The sequence below is a fragment of the Epinephelus fuscoguttatus genome, linkage group LG22 (genome assembly GCF_011397635.1).
Source record: "Epinephelus fuscoguttatus linkage group LG22, E.fuscoguttatus.final_Chr_v1".
NCBI lineage: Eukaryota > Metazoa > Chordata > Actinopteri > Perciformes > Serranidae > Epinephelus > Epinephelus fuscoguttatus.
In genome coordinates, this window is record NC_064773.1 from 14,869,597 (window position 1) to 14,893,067 (window position 23,471).

Consider the following 23,471-nt stretch of genomic DNA (forward strand, 5'->3'; position numbering starts at 1 on the left):
CCAACAGTTCCGACCAAACTGTCGGCTTTCACTCCCCCACTGTGGGAGCTCTATTGCTCTGTGTCCATAGAGCGCCTATAATAATATACATTCAACATTTGGAGTAAACTATACAGTTCTGTTCATGTCATGTTCTGAATGGTCGTGGAAATTTTGTTATGGGCCCTTGAAAAGTCGTGGAAAAGTTTTTTTAAATTTTATTTTGTACATGAAAATGTGTGGGAATATCACCTTGGCATTAATTACATTAAATATTTATTCATGGGAGCATAGTCTTGTGAGTGGACTCAAAACATTTTAACACATTTGAATGTATTCTTATGAAATGTTTTTACACATTCAGATATGGTCAGTATTTTTGACCCTATTTTGTTTCCATGAATTCACACAAACAGGATTTAAAAAGGGTAAAGTAAAATAAAATAAAATGAATGAAGCCAATGAAACAGAAGAATTTCCTCTCTGCCTGTTCACTCTGAACTGTAAAACATCCGCTTTGCCAAATGATTTATTGCTGTATTTAGTCCTGGGTCAGTGTGTAAAGAGCAAGCATCACCCATTGTGTTGCTGCATGTGACAACATAGGATATTCATTTCCTTTGTAGACGAGCAGAAAAGGAAGAGGGAGCAGACAGTTATAGAGATGAGTCAACCAGTCATCAGGTCATGACTCAACCTTTAGAATAACTCTGCTCTTTCTCTTTATCACTCTGTCCCTCAGATTTCAGAACCTTCTGTGGTCCAGAAAAGCTTTTGTGGACAGTATGAAGGTCTACGGCTCCAGCTACATCTACATGCCGGCGTTCTCCATGAAGCCTGGCACCGACCCATCACTGCGGGCGTATTACGCCCTTGCGGACACGTCCTCCAACCTCACCATGCTCTTTGCCAACCCGGAGTTCCTGCGCACGGTGGGAAAATTCTGGAAGGCCCGCGGCGTGCACGCCAAACGCCTCTCCACGGGGCTCTTCCTGATCAGCTTGGCCCTGGGGCTGTGCGAGGAAGTGACGGCCTACGGCTTCTGGCCATTTTCCGTCGGCCTGGACGAGCAGCCGGTCAGCCATCATTACTACGACAACATCCTGCCCTACAAGTGGTTTCACGCCATGCCTGAGGAGTTTGTGCAGCTTTGGCACCTGCACAAAAGTGGCACGCTGCGCATGAGAGTGGGACGCTGCTCCCCACAGGAAGGAGGGAGTTAGAGCTTCTCGATGAGTAAAGCGACAGCGGTCAGTTGAAGTTTAGTGGGCTACAGGAAGCAGATGAAGACATTGTGATTGTGAAGTGGCAGGAAGTTGTCGCCATGACAAAAAAATGGGTGCGCTTATTTCCTCTGAGGAACTTCGGCACTGCGTCTGTGTCCATACACACTCCCGCTGCCCCCCAAGCTAATCCCTAATTATCATAAGAATGTCCTCCACCCAGACCAGCAGCATCAGGGACAAAATGCACACTAACACATGCAGCCAAACACACACACACACACACACACACACACACACACATTCCCAAAACTCGCCATATCTCCTCCCCTTGTTTCTGAAATTGTGTGTGCATGGATGTTTGTTTGTGGAAAGCCTCAGCTGGGACTAACAAGGGTGAAAATGTGTGCGGCTGGATAGGTTTTTTTTCTGTTTTTTTGTAAGCTGACTACTGTATCTGACTGACATATGCGGCAGCTGGACCAAACCCCCCTCTGGGTCTTTGTCAAACACAGACAGAAGGAGTGGAGGACCAGGGGGAATAATAAAAGGCACTGAAAGACTTGCGAAATGGGAGGAACAAGGGAGAGATAATGGTATCCTGGTACCTAGTAGCTTGAATAGGGCTGAAATTTAATGGAGGAAAAAAAAAGACTGGCAGGGGGGAGAAGGAGAGTGAAAGCTGGCTGGTATGTGTATGAAAGGATTTTTCTCTCTCTGCTTTTCTTCAACCGAGTGCTTGATTGGCATTCTCTGGTGCCAAACCGAGCTTTAGTTCAAAGCGGGAGCCATTAGAGATGGAGTCTTAAGTACTATAGCCTAGAATGTTTAGCCAAGTTGCATTTGAACCCTTCAGTGAAAAGGGAAAATGAGTACACCCAGGCGTCCACGTATTGTTTTTGCCAAATGTGATTTTCAGGATTAATGTGAATTCTTTTTTAGGTTCATCAGAGGCCATGAAAAGAAGGGAGAAAGCGTTGACAACGTATGTGTAATCAGAAATGAACATTTGCTGCAAAAAAGACCTCACACATAGGTACCTCACCTCGAAGTGGACATCATCACCGACAGAGTATCCTCTACTACACAATGTAGTGTCACGTATCTGTTTTACAAACTTCATGTCTTTTTACTTCCTGTCAGATCAACATTTCTTAGCCTCTGATCTTAGTGATCGCAGTGCTGTTTAATATCTAAATTAAGTACTTTTTTCACAGCTAGCTTGTACATATTGTTAATAGTATTTACCATTTGTGTTTGTACATAGCGTTATTGATCATTTTGATAATCACAGCAGTTTCTAGCATGGTTAGCCAGTCAGCTAGCCTAACTATCTACTAAAATCAGATTATGTCAGCTCTATGGAGCTTTACTGCTCACTTTAACAAGACAGTGTATGTCCATTAATTTAATATATTTGGCAGCTCTTCCAAGCACTGACTGTAAAAACAAACAAACAAAAAAAAACAGTGATTGACTTAACGTTAGCTAAACTGGTTACTGGAACAAAGAAAGTGACAAAGTTAACGGCGTGGTTGCTCATATCTATAGAGCTTTACTGCTGGCTTTTGTGAAATGGCTCATGGCTTACGTTAGCTTATCTTTGAAAATCAAGCTAACGTCGGTGCAACACTGAGTGACAAACATAACTACTTCAGTTCAGTTCATTGAATTTATTTGTGACATAAAATCATAAAATATGATTTCAGTAAAATGTACAGTAACATTATCTTCATCCCGTTCTTCACTGAGATGTTATTTTTGCAGAAAATAATGGTAGTCTACTAAAACGTTAACAACACAATACATAAAACAAACTGTAAATAATTTCAACAATTTGAAAGTTACAAAGCTAACTTTGGAAAGTGTCGTCTGTCAGTTCTACCGTAATGTTATTAATTTTGCCTCTAACCTTGTTAACCTAACCATGTTTTGTACATACATATTGGCAATATTATTGGTCAATAATGGTCAACCATTTTATATACGTTATCGATCATTTCGTAATCACCTGAGTGTCTTTGATAGCTGTTAGCGCCCTTAGCTAGTCAGTCAATGTAGCACCAATGTAGCCTGATTTTTGGCACTTAGCTAACGTTAGATCGCTGTTGCTCTTTTTTACACTTGGTGCTTGAAAAATCATCCATTATTTAAAAGGCCAATGGCCGCTGGAACCCAGGACTTTTTAAATCTGCCTGCACCCTCAAGCCTATGACCGAATCACAGCCGTGATGATATACAGTACAACATCACTCCTTTTCATGTGATATTGCTTAAGTGACAACAACTACCTTAAATGACAGAAACCATCTTTGGAAAAAAATTGTCAAAAACATGTCCCATCCACTAACATGGCGGGGGCAAAGTTTATGACCAGTGGGTGATTGAGATGTTTCAGCTTCACCTTTTGAGAGCTGTCGTATTGTCCATCTTTATATACAATCTAAGGATAACCTTAAATAAATAAATAAATAATAGTACTTTTAGCAATATGTACAAAGCTAACTGTAAAAAGCTAAGCCACTAATTTAGGAACGAAAAAGAACTGTAATCACTCATGTCAGAGGTGAAGGTACCATTATTTTAGATTTGATAGGACGTAAACAGGTATAAAGTTTATGAAACAATTAGGCTTATACTTCACACTGCAGTCTTTAGGCAAAGAATTTGGTACGATTCACTATCAAGCAGACTCCTTAGGTACAACTGAACTGCTTCTTTAGAGGGGCAGTTACCAAGTCATCTCTTAGTCGCTGTACTATACTTGCCAAGTGCCAAGCCAAAGGAACAGTGGTCTCTTTGATGGCCGCTCTCACACTGTCCTTGTGCTCTCAAATGGCGAGACACTGATTTAAAGAGAGTTAGTGACAGAAAAAAAACTTGATGTCACAAAGTGACATTTTAATGGCTTCATTTTTGTTTTCTTAGATACTGGACAGCTGGTAGGGTAAATTATTATTTTTGTTCTTGCAGTTATCATTTTGCATCCAAGTACAGGAAGAACTGAGCCTCTGTCCTGTGCGTGTTCATTACAGTGATTTTTTTTTTTTTGCACAAGGGAAAAACAACTCGCTCATGTAGAAGTCAACACGACAGACACGACAGTTGTTTTTTTTTGTTGTTTTTGTACTTGCAAGCCTTGCAGATGGAAAACTTGATTTGAAATTGTATCTTTCTTTAAAATATGTTATTTAAGAGTGATAAATGTGACCGTGCCATATTGTCAATGCCGCAACAAAGGATAACTCTGCATGGAAAGTGCATGGAGTGCACCACAAAAAAAAAAAAAACAACAACCTCGAACTCAAGGTACAGAACATGTCGATAGTTTAGTGCTTTATGCTTTTATTTTTACTCCTTGTCTGTTAAACGGAATAAGGTCCAGTGCCTTTTTGGATGTATTAAGGCACAAAGGATCATTCAAACGAGGGATAGTTCTCGCTGACTTTCTTGGCCACACTGCGGATCAATCAGTATGTCATAGTGACTCCTGACATCATATTACATCAAACAGAGCTGCACACTGCTGGACCAAGTTCATGAAGTGAAGCAAAGTCTAATCATTTCAAGTCTAAATGCACATGTTGCTCTCCAGGACTCGAACTTGATGAACACTTTGACCAATTTGTTTTAGTTATTGTGATGTGTCTTATTTGCACCTTTTTATTTTGTCTCTCCTGCCCAGTATTGTGAATGAGTGAAATGTGACATAGTGAGAATTTTGAGTAAGCATGGTGATTTTTTAAACATGTGCTTTTGGTACACAGGTTATATTTGTTTATCTATTTCCATTACATTCTGATTCATGCCCTCATTCCATCCTATCTGAGTGATTAAAGGAGCTGAGATTTTCTTATTAAAAGGGAGATGAATTTGTCATGTAAATATTGGTCTATTACTGTAATGGCCAATTAGTTTTAGATCGCCAAGCATTCTTTAAAAGTCTAGTTGTTCAAAAGCTACTTCTGGTCCAAATAAACTGCAGTTGTTGCCAACAGAAAACATCTCTGACACTGAGCTCTTCCTGCTACAACCTGCACAGCTTACTGCACAACATATTGTGTGCAACATGTAACTTGATATCGTAGACTGTATAAGAGAAGTAAACATAGACACCGGGTCTAAAAACTGAAGCTGAAATGGAAGTGCCTTCACCTGGGGGCAACTCCACTGGTTGCAAAATGAAGTCAGGTTGTACAGTCCATCCATCCATTTTTATCCGCTTATCCGGGGCCAGGTCACAGGGGCAGCAGGCCAAGCAAAGCACTCCAGACCTGATCAGATGCCAGAACCACCTCAACCCGAAGGAGCAGCGGCTCCCCCCGGATGTCCGAGCTCCTCACCCTATCTCTAAGGCTGAGCCCAGCCACCCCACGGAGGAAACTCATTCCAGCCACTTGTATCCATGATGTCATTCTTTCGGTCACTACCCAGAGTGTTGTAGTCCAAGAAAATGACCCTACTACTCACTTTATTTATTACCTCAGTAAACATTTTTCTAAAAAGTTAATGGTCTCAACCAAGAGTTTCAAGTCTTCTCCAATACAGCGTGATGTTCATTTTGTAAATTGAGGTCCCATGAGAGTAAAACAGACGATGAAGCAGGGTATGCTTTAGGACATGGCTACCTTGTGACTGACAAATCGCTCCCACGCCTCCTTCTTGGCAATCAGGTGTAGCAATTCTTGTCCTTCCCAGCACCACCCTTGTGTCTACCTATGGTTGCCTCTGGCTCCAAAAAGTCAAGATGGCAACGGCCAAAATGCCAAACTCAAGGCTTCAAAACAGTAATCCACAAACCAATGGATGAAGTCACGGTGGCTACGCCAACTTCTTTTATACAGTCTATGGTTGATGTTTAAAACACTGGGGTGACATACATTGTAAACAGCTTTTCTTATTGATACAGTGTCATTGAACATCTAAGAGCAATATTATCACCGTAACCAATGAGGGCAGCATCTCATCAATAATTTTTTTACATTCCAGTCACAGGTTTCATATCAAGGGAGCTGAACACACCAAGTGTGTGCTTGTGCACTACACTTTTAAAATCACATCCATAATTGATCACATACTCATAGTATTAAATTTCAGAAGATTTATAGGAATAGTTTGACATTTTGAGATATGAATTTATTGGCTTTCTTGCTAAGAGTTAGGCCATATTTACACCTGGTATTAACATGCATCTTGGGTGATTGAATCAAATTGACAGCTCTTAATACAGGGGTGAATGAACTGAATGCATCCTCAGTGCATCTTAAGACCCAGTCACTCAGACTACATTCAGAGGTCAGGTCTGGGCCGTATATGGCCATATTCTTTTAGTAGCTTGTATGCTAATGTGACCTGGGCCACACTGACACTCACACCAGCAACGAAACAGCTCAACTCTGTCGTTAAATCTGTTAATAACCGTTAGCATCACATTATTGAGTCCCAATCGCTCAGACTATATTCATAGGTGGTCTAGGCCACATATGGCCATATGCGTTCTGCGCCACATTGAAGGACCGCCTACTTAGCTGACGTTCTTGTTTATCTGACTCCCCTGGACAGATCAGAAAACTTTCTGCTGCTGCTGTTACACAAATGCAGAGCTGAAGGAATATCTCCAGAGCATCTCCTCTCCGGTCAGTTCAATATCTGCCCGCTTAGCACAAGCTAACACAGCAGCAGCTGTTAAACAGTCCCAACAAACTCACTCCAACAACGAAACAGCTTGACTCTGTCATTACATCTGTTAATAACTGTTAGCATCACTCCTAACAGTTAGCCCGCACACATAGTGTCAGGGCTAACTGGTAGATCAGTGGTTCCCAACTGGTGGGTCCTGGTCCAAAAGTGGGTCCACACCTCCCTGTCTGAGACTGAATATGTGGAATGAATGGACCGCAAGTGACAGGTGAGAACAGACAGACATAGAGCTGTCCACTTGTGTCCACTCTCGGATCGCCCAAGATGCATGTTGATACCAGGTAGAAACAGGATCTGAGATGTGAAGATTGATACCATTCATGTCTATTTGGTAAATATGTAGCTACAGTTAGCATATCTTAGCAGAAAGACTGGAAACTGGGGGAAGAGCTCACCTACCAGCACTTTCAAAGCTCACTGATTATCATGTCATATCTTAGATAGTTTCACTACCAAATAGTTTTACTTGGAATCCACATTAAAGTTTTTGACTCACTGATTTATTTCAGGAGAAGAATCTGTCTGCAAGCTCATAGCCACCCTGGGAGTCTAATCAATCCTTACTGATACCGTAATTAACTTTGGAACATATGATGTCAGAGTGAGCTGTCTCCCTGTTTCCAGCCATTTAGATAGCATACAGATATGGAAATCATAATGTCAGACCATTTAAAGCAGCCAGCGTTAACATGAGACTGAAAAAACAGTGCAACCAGACAGTACCAAATAGAGCATGGTAGGTACACAATGTGCAGCACTGTTGTCCATTTCATTTCCTGTCTCGAGCCAACTGGTCACATTTATCAAACTAAAGTATGTGTGGCTGCAGGGTGACTAATTGCTTAGAGTCATCGAAAGGTCACATGTTTGATCCCTGTAGCAGCCATATCATCAGCTGCAGTGTCCTTAAGCAAGACGGTTGCATGATGATCAATATGAAACCTGCCACTGTGTCAAACGATTAGTTACGTAGCCGCCTTTCACCTCATGATGACAATGTCTTCAACTGTTTGGTGGGAAAACAGGAAGTGCTTAAGTCTTAGTGTGGATTTAATTCTGTACAGATGTGGTCTCAGATGTAGAGAAGTCTTCACCTATAAAGTGAAGACACGTTGTGGCACAAATGAAATGACAACTTTAATATGAATGTGAAGGATTGTTACGCGATTTTATCTTGGAATCATTCTAAAGTACATACATACAGTCTTCTTTAGGCGACTTGGTAGAGGGACAGTGGTGTACATTGCTGTCTTTTTCTTTAATTTCTATGGGGAGCACCAACATTTTTGGATTCTACACATAGTGGCTTTAAAAAAAACTTTAAATCCCAAACAAAAAGTTAAAGATTAAAGGAGTCCTTCACCCCTAAATGGACACTTGTATATCAGTTACTCACCCCGTGTTGTGTTTAATTTGGGAAGAAAACTTTATTTTTCTCACATGCCTCCACAGCGGCATGTGAGAAAAACAGAAGTCTGTTTTAAACAGTGATATTTTAGCAAAAATACATGTTTGGTAAACACTGAAGATACGACTGGATAAATGAGACTTTAATTATACTGTTTAAGTTGTGTGAGAGCTTTAAAATGGATGTTTTGATAAAGTTTTGCTGTTGTTAAACACAGTCCCCTTTTACTCCAAGTCATCAAATTCCATTTTTGGATTCTTCGCCCACCATTGAGGCATGTGAGAAAAGTTGTGGAGTAAGTAATTGATGTAAAAAAGGTCATTTGGGGGTGAAGTATTATTTTAAATATTCTTCAAGTTACACTATGATCCACTGATTAATATTACCGAATTTGGCTGTGGTGTTGCAGTAAATAAGGTAAAAAATACAATACCCTCTTTTGATAAGTACCGATCCAGAGGGCTCAACTTTCTTACATATTTAAAGGTATACTAGGCGGGATCCCCCCAAAAAAGGAAAAAAACAAGTATAAACTCTATACTATAGGAAGTGTGTGGTGATGTGTTTATCCGCAGAAACACTGCCCTCTGCCTGTATTTTATTCTTATTCTGCTGTGTTGAGGTCAGGACTGTAAAGGTAGCAACCAGGTGCCAGACCATAAGCAGCACGCCTCCAAGAGGAAGCTCCGACACAGCGCCAAATATAACTGCAAATATAGCGAACAAGAATTGGGTTGGCTTTTACTTTCAATTGTGACAGTGTTTTCAAACAATAACCGACACTTCCTGCATAGTATACCTTTAAATATTTGATGTTATGCCAAGCTTGGTTATTTTAAACAACAGATGTAAATGTGCTTTATTTGCCTTGACTGACTGAATTTGTCTTAAAAAAAAATACAAAATAAAAAAAAAAACCTTTTTGGAGGCATTGCTGTGTGCGCCACCCTGACTGTCACCTCCTCTGCTCATTCATGTCATCTGATGTGAACAACCCTGCCTGAGCATGTTAAAAATAAATCCAAACTGCAGTTCAAAATGGACTTAACCAGTTGTATGTGCCACCTGGATTAACTGTGAAGGATTAAAAAAAATGAAAACAACCATATCCATATACAAGGCAAACACTGGTATCCAATAAAAGAAGGAAAATTTTAAAAATGCTTTCAGCTGTGTGTTTCCTTTCATGTGAGATTGGAATGCCAGATGTTACATGTGCTCGTTGTTCTGCAGTGTTTTAGGTGATAAGTCCTGTTTTATAGCCTCATATTGATGTTAAACAGAAGACAAATGTAGAATAGATGTGCTTAAATATAAGAAAAACATTCAGCTTTTTTCAGAATCAAAGTTCTCATGGATATGTGCATAACTTGTTTTATGGGAAATCATTCCATTCCTGTGCTTTCCCTTTGTGTGGGCATGCAGGAATTTTGCTGCCCACATAGTTTGTTTAGTGGTTATGAATATTTCTGCTGCCGGAGAATGGCTTCAGTAAAACCCTCTGCTTGCCACAGCCCTGTCTGCATGTTTTCTGGGCCATGAATTTTTAAACATGTGTCAGCAGAAGCTGCACAGCTGTCTCCCAGGCCCCTGGTCCCTGCTGGACCGTTCAAGATCAAGGCCCTAATTTGTCTATCTGGTGTGGTGAGATGGCAAAGAGGATGGAGCATATTAACGATGTTAGAGATTTAATGATGGAGGTTTAGAGAAAATGGATGAGAGTGTACATGAGTGAGTGTATGAGTGCGTGTGGGGGGTGAGCTGCGGTATGCAATAAGTCCTGCAGCACATGTAAAGGGACAGTTCCACCTTTAGGGAATAGTAATATATTTTTAATTTAACCCAGGGTTAAACTGTGTTCATATGCAATCAGGCAAACAGCTGACGGCAAACCAGATATGATTTCAGTGGATGAAAGCAGGGCAGTAAAATGCAGTGAGGCCAGCAGAAAATACCACTAACAGAAACAGTAGATTCTGCACATGTACCCAGAATCTGTGGGTGACTGGACGGGAACTGCCCATTGGTCTGACAGCCCATTGGTTTGACATCCCATTGTTCCGACCACATTAAACCCATTGTTCCTAAGTCCGTTCCGAAATCATCATGATGCCCTGTGGTTAAGGTCTGGTTAGGTTTAGGCACAAAAACCACTTGGTTAGGGTCAGGAAAAGATCATGGTGTGGGTTAAAATGAAAAAGAAAGTGACAAACACATAAGCCGTGAGCCTGCTTCGCCTCAAGCCGGTCGCGGCGCACCATACGCCCACCGCGAGCCGTTCAGCACCGCGGACAGTCAGACTAATGGGATGTCGAACCAATGGGCTGTCGAACCAATGACATGGATCCAACTGGACAAGATTTTGGTATCTGAAGTGTTCTGGTTTTTGTTTGTAGTCCAAGTAAGCTATCGTCTGGTGAGCTTTATATTAGCTATAGCATTTGCAATACGCAATCACAGCAATACAAAATAGATATTTGAGACAGAAATACAATATATTATAGGTTATATTTCATGTTGTTACTTAGATTTGTGTGGCTGAATCTGAGCGAATTAAAAGGATGTGTAATGAAGGGTTTCAAGACTGCAGTAACGGTATACAGCATTCCGCCCAAAGTAAAGCTGTAAACACACTGGCACCGCTGCAGCGTGGCACATCATGTGACACATGTCAAGTGCTACCCCTAGCAAACACTAGATGCCTCGCACTGCAGCTCATGAACAGACAACCACACAGTTATTACTGCTTTTATTGAAAGACCTGTACTTCCTCCACCACTGCGTTAGCTTAAAATCATATGTGGAGAGCCCCTAATTAAACTTGATTTCTCACCTTAAGACCTGATCTCCAGAATTATGAGTCAACAGGCAATATCTTTTTGGCCATTGTCCTTATAATCGTTACAAGTGTCGTGGACCGTTTATCTCAGCTTAGCTATTTGTCGACCTCAACAATGAGTCTCTAGGCATCCAGTCTTTGTCACACACGAAACAGTAACAACAGAGTTCTCTTTACACATCCATGGTGAAGAGAGGAGTCGAGCTGCTACAGGAGCAGAGAAAATGAGCTGCTATGGGAGCTGATATGTACAAGTAGAGACAAAGTGGTGGGGGGGGGGCATTTAATTCTGGGGGCAGCAAGGCTGGTAATAGGACATTGGCGGGGCATCTACCTGCCACCGGTGTGAGGTTGTACATTAAAAATAATAGGAGCGTGTTTTTTTTTTTTTTTTAAGATATTTTTTGGGCCATTTTGCCTTTAATGGACAGGACAAGTAAGCGTGAAGGGGGGACAGAGAGAGAGAGGGGATGACATGCAGCAAAGGGCCACAGGCTGGATTCAAACCCTGGCCACTGTGGCAACAGCCTTGTACATGGGGCGCCTGCTCTACCACTAAACCACCGACGCCCCGGGGTATTTTTTTACATGCAGGGTTCACCACCAGTGTGTTCTGGCCTTAAGTTTCGTGCATTCTCTGCGACAGAATTTAATACCACATGTTGTGGAGCTCCCTCACAGAAGGAGAAAACAGCAGGCCCTCAGAAACAGCACCAGATTTAGTTTGAAGCCAATTTTCTTCGTGGCCAAACAGCGAAATTACAACTTCCTGGTCCATCACATGATGCCATTGGGTCCAAAAAATATGTTTTTTTCCCATTGACTTACATAGGGAAACATCTGTAAATCAGCAGATACATTTTTTTTAGCATTGTCAATTTGATCCAGTAGCATTTTGAAAGTCCATAAGAGATGCATGATCTAATTATTTTATCCCCATTCAAGTTAGCAGGAGGCTATACCAAAGTTAACCATTCAGCTTGCAAAAGTCCTCAGCGCGATTGCTTTTTAGGCCCAACAATGCTGAAGATCCAGGTAATTTTACTTCCAGGAAGTCGATTTTTTTGTGCGTCACTGAGCAGTTTTCATAGGAATGAACGGGGCCCCGCCTCCAATGCTGTATCCAGTTCTTTTTATACATTTATGGAAAATATGCATGAGCTGGGCGATTGCTGGACATTACGAGAAAAACTACATAAAATAATTTTATTTTATATACTGTATTCCATTCTCTGTAAAAAAAAAAAAAAAAATGACATCAACAAAATGACATGTAGCGGACCAACCCTGTCTCGCTTTTGCCATCCCAATGGTGTTGTCTGTCCACCACCTACTGTTAGACTCATCTTACACAGCAGTTGGATTTTTGCAATACAAAATGTTAACCTGAAAATCCAGTTCTGTTTGGCACATCAGGTTAGGTGCGGGCGAGGGCAAGTCTTGAGCTTGACGGTATGTAGTTTGACAGAGACTGAGTTGTGTAACATTATTGGATATGCCCAACAGGGATGCCACAGATGACAATGTTTTTCTGTCAGTCTGTCGGTTGGTCCAACACTTCAGTCCAGACTGAAATATATTGTCAGATACTGGGTGAATTACCATGAAATGGTGAACAGACATTCATGTTCCCCAGCAGATGAATCCTATATTGAGTTTGGTTACCCTTTCAGACTGTCAGCAGGTTGATATTTGTGCCTTTTCACTAACAGAGACCACACCAATAAGAAAAAGATTTTGAATGACTTACTGCATAATGGGTTGAAGGGTTGAGGGTCAAAGGGTTGAGGGATGGAGGGATGAGGGATGAAGGAGTGAGGAATGGAGGGATGAGGGATGAAGGGTTGAGGGTCGAATAAATGAGGGGTGAAGGTTGAAGGGTTGAGGGATGTGAGATGAAGGGATGAGGGATGAAGGGTAGCTGGCGAGCACGGTGATGAACGTGATGAGTCAAAGGCAGGAACACAGGAGGGATCCCGGGAATGAGACTGAGTGGGGGAGTTGTTTCTTCGTGAGCTCAGCTTCGGATAGAGTCCCAACTAGTTCCGGTATGCAGAAAGGGCAGAGAAAAAGATGTAAGAGGCGAGATGGGATTGGATGGGTGGGATGTGAAAAATGTGTTGAAGGGAAAGAGAATGCATCAGGTGTGCTTTCGTGAAATATTTCCACAATTATTGGACCAAATTTGATACAGACATTCATATTTCCCTCAGGCTGAACTGTAATTACTCAACACAGCTCAGTTACTGAATATGTTTACACAAGTGTTAGCTCAGCTAACCTGCTGTAAGTTTCTTTGGCTGTCTTCTCTGTGTATACTCACAACACAAGCCTGTCGACCTGTAGCCAAAAGACATACTATATTTACATATACTTTTTTAAACTGAAGTAAAACCTTGAGCTGTCAGAAGAGGAGCTCTGTGGGTTTTTTTTCCAACAACAACAGCTGTACATAATTTTCTGTAAGGTTATTTCTCACTTATTGTTAAATCCCGGGCGGGAAGCGTAGCAGTGTGAGGGCAGACATGCCTCACTTTTTCTCCACTTGCCAAGGCTATGTCTTATTTCTGTTTCTATTTCTGGCACTGAAGCAAGCTGCCCATAGAAAGTAGCAAATGTTAAAACTTGAGTGGGATTAAGAAACTTCCCGTCTCTCTCGCATGCACACCGTCTCTGCACGATTAAAGCTTATAATAGCAACTCTGGACAGGGATGAATGTTTTTGCCTTCCCTCGGCATGCAACCAGAACTCACTCAATATGTTGGACAGTTCAGCTCAAGAATGTGATTCACATTTCATAAATCTGAATATTAGGTTTTGTGTCTAGTGTCATGTTTACATTTAGCTGGAAGGAATGGGTGTGTATAGTTACACTGATATCTTGAGTAGCTATGTCTGCCACAAATCTATTAATCTCACTTTCCTCTTACTTATGTTTCATTTTCTTTGTTATTCTTGCCACATATTCTTGTCTATATCTGATATGGCACATAACAAATATAGAGCTGCAGTCTAGGGCAGACTGGAGGAGTGGTGACTGGACAGTGAACTGACTGTAAACACTATTTTGGCCGGCCAGATCACCTCCTTTAAGTCCATAATGAAAGACTAAGCAACTGTCTGGCTATGACTTGGTTTTTTTGCTTACCGTAACATCACTGCTGCTCTCAGTGGGTGATTCTGCCTCTTGTCAGTTCCGTCTCACATCTTAATAAGCTGCAGGATTCGTTTAGGCTTTTATAACCACGTAAACTGAGACATCTAAATATCAGTGAGAATCCAGGCTTTACCAATCTTTGGTCGTGCCGTTGATGCCAGCACATATTTAACTTTAAATGGGCTTTTCTTGTAAATGTTACCAAGCGGAAACCTCCGGAGCTAAAAAAAGATGGAGCCAACGCAGAAGTGACAGAAACAGCAGCAACATAACAGCAGAAATAAACACGTTTACAGCCTGGTACAAAAATGGTTTTGGTCTCTAAAGGTAATTTCCCCGGACGATGAATTTTTATACAGCTCACCTGTTTGAATATCATTAAGGCTTAACTTTACGTATAGTTAAGGGGATGGACGCTTACAGTGACAGATAGGTGCTGACTGTTGACAAGTGGCTACCACGGCGACAACGTTGATTTGGCAGTGTGACCATGGATTAACCCCAGATTCAGAAAGTACAGGCATAAGCTGTCGCTATTTCAGTGTGTTGTGACATTCTAATCACCTACAAAAGTCTTTTGGTTGTACTAAAAGACCCTTTAAGGAGTCAGTGTACATTATTTTATAGCAGACCAACCCTGTCTCACTCTGAAGTCATCGAAATCCGCCGCTTGGGCAGTGACTTGCAGCGTCAGACACTGACCAAAATAGCCATCCTTTAATGTCAGAATGATACACAGCTGGTCACTGTTGTAGTTCAATGGTGCTTGGCGAAATCGGGGGAAACGCTAAAGGACAAGATTGAAAGTTAAGGTGGCGAAAGTCCGAGTAGGCTAGGTTGGAGAGGTGGTGGATGGGTCCAACAAACACCGACTTTCAGCTGGGACAGCGATGTACGCGTTATGTAAGATTATAAAGCCAAATCCTGTTCTTTTTTCATGAACCCAACCACATGTTTTTGTTGCCTACACACAACCATGTGCATTAGTTGTTGGAGGGGAAAAAAACGTCAGTTTGCTTTGTTGTGTATTTTGAAAGAAGACAATGTCCCAGAACGTCAACAACCAACACACCCAGGGAACCTTTCACGTCATATCTGGACGTGGAAGGTCCATGACCAAATGTCAGTATGTGACGAGGTCTAAGTGAGAATGTGTTGAGCGGACATGTTGAAACTTTAGATTTCTCAACACTGCTGTGGTAAACATGTGGTTAGGTTTAGGCACAAAAACCACTTGGTAACAATTAGGAAAAGATCATGTTTTGGCTTAAGACACCCACATCTGGTAGCACAAAAGCAGCTGGAAAACCTGGGAGTGGTCAGTGAAAAACACCCAAGTTCAGTGGCTCAAACATCACTTGGGACTTGGGACTCAAACATCACTGGCAAATTGAAACTAACAACAGGAAGTATGTATTTTTAGAGAAAGAGTACTTTGGTGCGATTGGCGATTTTGAATTATGGGCTTTGGTCCAATGGGACTTTTTTTATGGTGCAAATGCGATGCAAATAGAGAAATGCACTGCATATAAGAAAACAAATGCAAAGGGAAAATGCTGCAAATACAGAAACGCACTGCAAATAGAGAAACGCGCTGCATATGAGAAAACAAATGCAACGGGAAGACGCTGCATATACTGAAACGCACTGCAAATAAGAAAACAAATGCAAAAAGAAAACGCTGCATACACACTCATAAAACGGTAGTGCTCCAGGCCTCCAGGGGCAGTGCTGAGCTTCCACCCAAGAGACAGATGAGTGAGCGAGAGGAAGAAAGTTATGTTTGGAAGAAAGTTGGAGCCGGGACAGGCAACACAGAAAGTACATGTTCTTTTTCATTTTTCTTTCTTTCTTTCTTGTTTTTCACATGTGGCCCTCATCTTTTACTGTATAATGAAAGTGAAGCTGATTTTCACAGCTTACGTTAGTGTGCTAGAGACTTTGAGTCCTACATGAGTAGTGTGTCCGTAGTAGTAATGTTAGCTAACATTACTGTAACTAACGTTACTTTCTGGGACACCCCAGGTTTCAGTTCAGAGGCCTACTTTTCTGAACATTTTTTAATGTATAATACAGAGGTCATGATTATATTGTAGACTTATTCATTATAGACTTTAACAGCTCATATCATAAATAATTTGATAATAGTTTTTGGGATATAAAATTAAATATTATCTATTAGTGTTTAGAGCTGAACCGCTGTGAAACAATCATGAAATAATGTTCTCTCTGATTTCTCAGTTTCACTGTTCATCACGTGATTGGGACGGGATGGGAAAAAAAAGTCAATTTCAAGTTTTGTCACAGCGCCACCTACCGAACAGAGGCTGCAATAACAGATGCTGCAGTTTCAGGACCGCAGTTTTAGGACCGTTTAATTTACCGAGTGGAGGCTGCAATTACCCAATTTTTTTTATTAAAAACTCACTCACTGTTTATTTTTATTTTTTGCTGTGCCCAAATACTAATTTTCTTATTAAATAGTTATAATCAGTGTTGAGCAGTAACTCATTATTTAGTAACGCATTACTGTCATTTGATTATCAAAAATAGGAGAAATTGGGGCATCAGCGGTTTAGTGGATAGAGCAGGCGCCCCATGTACAAGGCTGTTGCGGCAGCGGCCCGGGTTCGAGTCCAGCCTGTGGCCCTTTGCTGCATGTCATCCCCTCTCTCTCTCTGTCCCCCTTTCACACTTGGCTATCCTGGGAACTGCCCATTGGTTCAACAGCCCATTGGTTCGACATCCCATTGTTCCGACCATATTAAACTCATTGTTCCGAAGTCAGTTCCGAAATCATCATGATGCCCTGTGGTTAAGGTCTGGTTAGGTTTAGGCACAAAAACCACTTGGTTAGGGTCAGGAAAAGATCATGGTGTGGGTTAAAATGAAAAAGAAAGTGACAAACACCGCCTCAAGCCGGTTGCGGTGCACCATACGCCCGCCACAAGCCGTTCAGCACCGCGGACAGTCGGACTAATGGGATGTCGAACCAATGGGCTGTCGAACCAATGACACGGACCCGCTGTCCTATCCATTAAAGGCAAAAATGCCCAAAAACATATCTTAAAAAAAAAAAAATAGGAGAAATGAATTAGTAATAGCTGGTAATGCAGTGTTGGCCCATCCCGCCTGACCTCCGCGTTCCTCTCTGCTCCTCTAACCCACACTTAAACACCCGTCCTGGGCTACACAGTGTTGGGACGCTCCGCTGTCCTGCTAGAGTTTGTTCTGTGTTGTTTATTATTTATTTTTTGAGGGAATGGAGTAACTCGTAATGTAACTGATTACTTGTGAGATTAAGTAAACAGAACCGTGATTACTTTTAGAGGAGTAAAAAGTACAGATTCAAAATATTAAACTGAACATGTATAAATATATAAAAATGTACAAAAAACAATTATTAAAAAATAAAAAGTCAGAGACAAGTTTTTTTTAATGGAAATTCCATTCCTCAATCTTCCTTCTCCTTGCAACCTTCTGTATGAAGTCTTCCACTTCACTAAATTGGTAACAGAGAACACAATAACTGCCAAGTTGATATTTTACTTCAAATTGCATTTCTCCAATATGCCCTTAAGACAGGCAAACAAGGTGTCCTGCTGCTTTTCACTGTCGAAGGAACACAAGCTATGTTTCCATCCAAAAGTGATTCGAATCATTGGGAAATGCGCATTAAAAGAAATACGAATCCTGTGTGTTTCCATTAAATGTACGGACTTTGGTGAAAACTAAGAACTCGTGCGAGTTTTCCGCAGAACAGGAAACAAAACAAGTCTCGCATTCTTCTTCTTCTACGTTTTCTGGCGGTTGGCAACCAGCTTGTAAATGCATTACTGCCTTCCCGACCCGGAGTGTGGATATCACCATGGAGAGAGGTCAGACTTAATTCGAACATAACTGTTTCCATTTCCCCGTTTTGCGAATCAACATTTTTTCTAATCAACTAAAACGGCTAAAGTGAGCGTATTTTAGTTTGTGCGAATCAGGATTTTAATTCGAATTTTGGCATTTCCATCATAATTTTCCGATGCGATACTTCAAGATGCGCATCTAAACAGGCTGATGGAAACATGGCTACAGACTGCCTGCATGTGAGCGGGAACATCTTCAGTTGGGCTATCCATTTTGGTACTCTGTACACTGGCTGAAGTGTTCCCTGGAGCAAGCTTCTGGCATCATTACTCCAGAAGGCAAATCTCTAGCCATGTCTTAATAACAACATTGAATTAAATTATTACATGTAGAAAAGAACAAGTTATATGTGCACAACTGTCAACAGAGACAGCCATCAAGACCACCAGATCTGTCAGGAGAATGTCAATATTGCGCACATCTGGTATTAATGCATAGACAGACACATGGTAACTTTATTAGCATTTTCTGAGAGACGTTTCCAGATCTTACCTTCATGGACAACTGCACAAGTGAAGTGGCTGTCCAGATGAGCCTGTGCTTTGCTCAACTTGGTGGGTTGATAAACTGGTGAGCTACAGAATGGACAATGAAATCTGTTACAGCATGTGCTGCATCTTTTAATGTCTGGCAGTGATCGCCCAATTTGTATTGACATATGCATCCTAAAAATGAGATAACATGGTTAGTCAAATCCAAAATCAACCCTTTACATCTATTTCACGAACCAGCAGATTGTAGTAGCTTCTGTACCGAGGGACGCTACAGAAAACGTCCTTTGAAAACGTCCTCAGTCATATCCTGGTAAAACACTGTCAGTATGGAGTTAATAAAATGTGTCTGCAAAAACCTATATAATTAAACCAACTTGTGATGTTTCTCTAAGTAACAGAATAGACCCACTGGCTACATAGGATTTCTCACTTTTTCTCATCTCATCCTCTCTAGTCCTTCTAAGCGTGGGTGGCGCTGTGATGAAAACTGCACGGTCCTAAAGTGGGTCCATGTCATTGGTTCGACATCCCATTGGTTCGACATCCCATTAGTCCGACTGTCCGCGGTGCTGAACGGTTTGCGGCGGGCGTATGGTGCGCCGCGACCGGCTTGAGGCTGAACAGGCTCACAGCTTATGTGTTTGTCACTTTCTTTTTCATTTTAATCCACACCATGATCTTTTCCTGACCCTAACCAAGTGGTTTTTGTGCCTAAACCTAACCAGACCTTAACCACAGGGCATCATGATGATTTCGGAACGGACTTAGGAACAATGGGTTTAATATAGTCAGAGTCTATTTTTTGTATTTATTTATTTCGGTATTTTTACGTGTTATTTCGGTGTACTTGCATCATTATGCCTTTATTATCATTATACAAGTTTAAAAATGGTCTAAAAACAGCAAAATTACAACAATAATAAAAATGGTCTTAAAAGCACAATATTACGCAACATTATCACTTATCGCAATAATTTCTGACGCAATTAATCGCCCAGCAATATTTCTTATGGTGACAGGCCTAATCATAATAACAATAGTCAAGTTTTTATAAAGTAGTTGAAACTAGCTCCACCTCCAGCAGCTACAACAGTAACAAGCTGCTCTATCACTGATGCTTAATAATGTAATGATGCCATATATAATAACATCAGTCAGAGGAACCAAACACTGCTTCTACTGCAATACTTGTCATTTTTCTCTCTCAGAACTGGTTCTTATGACGTGTTGTCTGACCACATCAGAAATCAAATGTGTTCATCATTGTGAACAGCATCAAGGTGGAGTGAATGTAAAAAAATAATTAGACAATAAACATCAAAACACAACATTAGATGTCATATTTGGGTTTATATTCAACTAACACAACACACAACATGGGAGCGGGATGGGACAGGAGTCATTCTTGTGGGATTGGGACGGGACAGGATTATTTTTGTGGGAGTGGGATGGGACAGGACTGAAAATCCACTCCCGTGTCACCCTCTAGTATGAGTGTATATGCAGCATTTTCTTCTTGCATTTGTTTTCTTATTTGCAGCACGTTTCAGTATATGCAGCACGTTTCTGTATATGCAGCGTTTTCTTCTTGCATTTGTTTTCTTATTTGCAACCCGTTTCAGTATATGCAGCCCGTTTCAGTATATGCAGCACGTTTCAGTATATGCAGCGTTTTCCCGTTGCATTTGTTTTCTCATATGCAGCGCGTTTCTCTATTTGCAGCACGTTTCTGTATGTGCAGCGTTTTAGCCTTGGCTTTTGTTTTCTTATATGCAGTGCGTTTCTCTATTTGCAGTGCGTTTCTCTATTTGCATCGCGTTTGTCCCTGTCGGCCACTGTACTTTTTTCTGACTGTAGGGGGCTTTGGAATTTTGGGCTGTTGGAACAATGGCATGACTCTGATGTACACAAGTATAATGCTTAAGAACTTTTTGATCTTAGTTTAGTGTGTTAGCAGACAAACATTTGCTTAACACTAAACAAAGAGTACAACTGAGGCTGAATGTCATTTTGCAGGTATTTGGTAGAAAATATTGGACAGTATTTGATCTGATGATGGCACTAAAGGACATATTAAGGTTTTACTAAGGTGATGACAATTCATCCTGAGGGGGGACATGAATATGTGTACCAAATTTCATGGCAATTCACAGAAAGGCTGGTGAGATACTTAACTCTGGACTGGCCAACATTGCCACAGTCAAGTTGCTAGCATAGCCAAAAGTAAAAAAAGCCAAAAGTCAAGATGCATCAAATGTACTTAAATGTCCATTAATCCAGTAAATGCTATTTGATACTCTCCACCATCACCAAATAAGCACATTATAAACCTAATATGGACTGGGCCTTACAGTCAGACGTGCTGTGGTGCTATTAAGTATCAGCAGCTCAGCACAGGCTGAAGGACATCTCTGGATTTGATCGATAGTGTATTGTATTGTGTGGTGCCCAGTCACATAGTGCTGGGTGGTATTGTTCTGCAGGCACGCACAGACATGCATACTCCATTTCTCCAGCTGCCTGCGCAGAGATTTGACCATTAAACACTGGGGTTTGGACGTGAGCCCATGGATTTCCCCTGAATTCCCCCTCTCCACTTCCTTCTAATCCACTCCAGACTCCAGGGGGAAACTCACAATCCAGCAGTTCTACTGTCCCTGGTGGACTGATATGATTGGTGTGTCTCTAACAAGCTTTAACTAACAGAGGTCTCTACTGTGTGGTTGTGATACATGCTCTTTAGCACACATTAGCAGATGCATCGACAGGAAAAGGTCTCTATGCATTCATGATGTATACCATCAAGCTGCTGGGTGTTTCTGGCTGATGGTAAACACATTATCGACCACGTCCAAGTACTCATGCAGTTCATAAATTTAGATGTACTGTAGAGTGTACATCCATTCTATATTTAAACTGTATTTATGTACACATGAGAACACGCTGTACCACCGACAAAGGTTTTCCTCCCCCCGTCGCCCTTCCTGCCTCTTGAATACAAGTGATATTTACAGAAGATGATAGGGTTGGCACAGGGAAAACAAATGAAGGCAGTGATTCTGCTGTGCCACCTCAATGTTCTCAGCTTATGTAAATTCACCCCCCAGTAGGAACCAACCTCTCAAGCAAATCGCCTTTGTCAAGATCTGCTATGGGGCACCAAAAGCTTTTTGTGCCTTCAAGAATGTAGATTTCTCAAAAATAATCAGTACAGTAACAACTGAGCTCATCATTGTGACCTTTGATGTGAATATCTTACGTCGATCCTTGAGCCTGCAAACAAGCATCTATACATGTTTTCTTGTGTCCCTTGTGTCTGAAACACATTTGGCAGTATAGCACAGCTGTACAGCTGACAGCTTACAATTCAGACCAGCAGTGTGATGAATGCTGCTCCAAAGGGACACAATATACCAATGGCTATTCAACGCTCATTCAGCACATTTTGGTATGACATGAAAGATGGTGTCACAGTGTATTTATCTTACTATATAATGATGAAAACTCTGTCTGTTTGTGTGCGTGTGTGTGTGTGTGTGTGTGTGTGTGTCTGTCTGTCTGTCTGTCTGTCTGTGTGTCTGTTCCACATTTTGCTCCTCACTGACTTGGTCAATCCATGTGAAATTTGGCACAGTGGTAGAGGGTCATGGGAGGATGTGAATGAAGCAATATTACATCAATTGGCCAAAGAGGGGCGCTATAGCAACCAATTGAAATTGCAAACTTTGAATGGGCATATCTCATGCCCCATATGTCATACAGACATGAAACTTTGCACAGAGATGCCTCTCCTCATGAGGAACAAATTTGCCTCAAGAACCCATAACTTCCAGTTACATAGATTTTCCACCATTTTGAATTTTTTGAAAAACACTTAAAGTCGATCTCTTCCTAGGAAGTTTGACCGATCTGCATGAAACTCAGTGAACATAATCTAGGGACCAATATCTAAAGTTCCCTCTTGGCAAAAGTTGGAAAACTTACTAAAACTGAGCTTCTATAAGGCAATGAATATTGCGGTGGGCGTGGCTCATCACATAAAGGTGTATAACATCTCAAGGGTTTCACCGATCACCACGCAACTTTGTAGGAATATGACCACACATAATCTGAGGGGACCCCTCCATTATTGACCCCATCAAACAAAAAGGGGGCCCTACAGAGCTAATTTCCTATCTAGGCCTAACCGCCCTATCGATTTTTCCTAAACTTGGTAGATATGTAGAACAGGACGCCTCAAGGTGACTGGAGAAATTTAACTCTAATTGGCAACTGGGTGGCGCTATAACAACAGAAAAATGCTTAAAAATGGCTAAAATGCGACCGATCGCTGTGGCTCCCCCTGTGGCCCAATGTTTTTGTTTTTTTCTAATTTTTGGTATGACTAAGTCATGGTATGGTATGCTATACTCAATAGGTATGGACTAGTATGAGTATATTTAAAAATACATACAAAAAATACATGTTGTTATATGAAAATGTGCTGTCATTGTTCCTTTCACTAGCCTCTTTCACACATGCACTGGAAATTTGAAATGATCTAGACCAGTGGTTCCCAAGTGGTGGGTCACGGTCCAAAAGAGAGTCATGGGTTTATTTTTTAGTACAGTGAATTTCTGGCACAGAGGTTTTATTTTAAAGTGTGGTTTCCTGCTGTGGAGTAAGTGAATAATGGACAGCTACTTGACAGAGACAGCAAACTAGCTTGACAACATGGCCAAACACAAGTATGGTGCTGAATGTATTAAACTGTGG

General features: G+C 41.3%; 1 protein-coding gene across 1 annotated transcript in view; it reads left to right on the forward strand.

Annotated features, from left to right (window-relative positions):
* The window catches only part of st8sia1 (ST8 alpha-N-acetyl-neuraminide alpha-2,8-sialyltransferase 1), a 31,649-nt gene extending 22,340 nt beyond the window's left edge, over nucleotides 1-9,309 (forward strand). The window contains exon 5 of the mRNA XM_049566252.1: nucleotides 722-9,309. Within this exon, the coding sequence (XP_049422209.1) occupies nucleotides 722-1,202 (481 nt within the window). The 3' untranslated portion in view covers nucleotides 1,203-9,309. The remainder of the gene's footprint in view (nucleotides 1-721) is intronic.
* The last annotated feature ends 14,162 nt before the right edge of the window (nucleotides 9,310-23,471 follow it).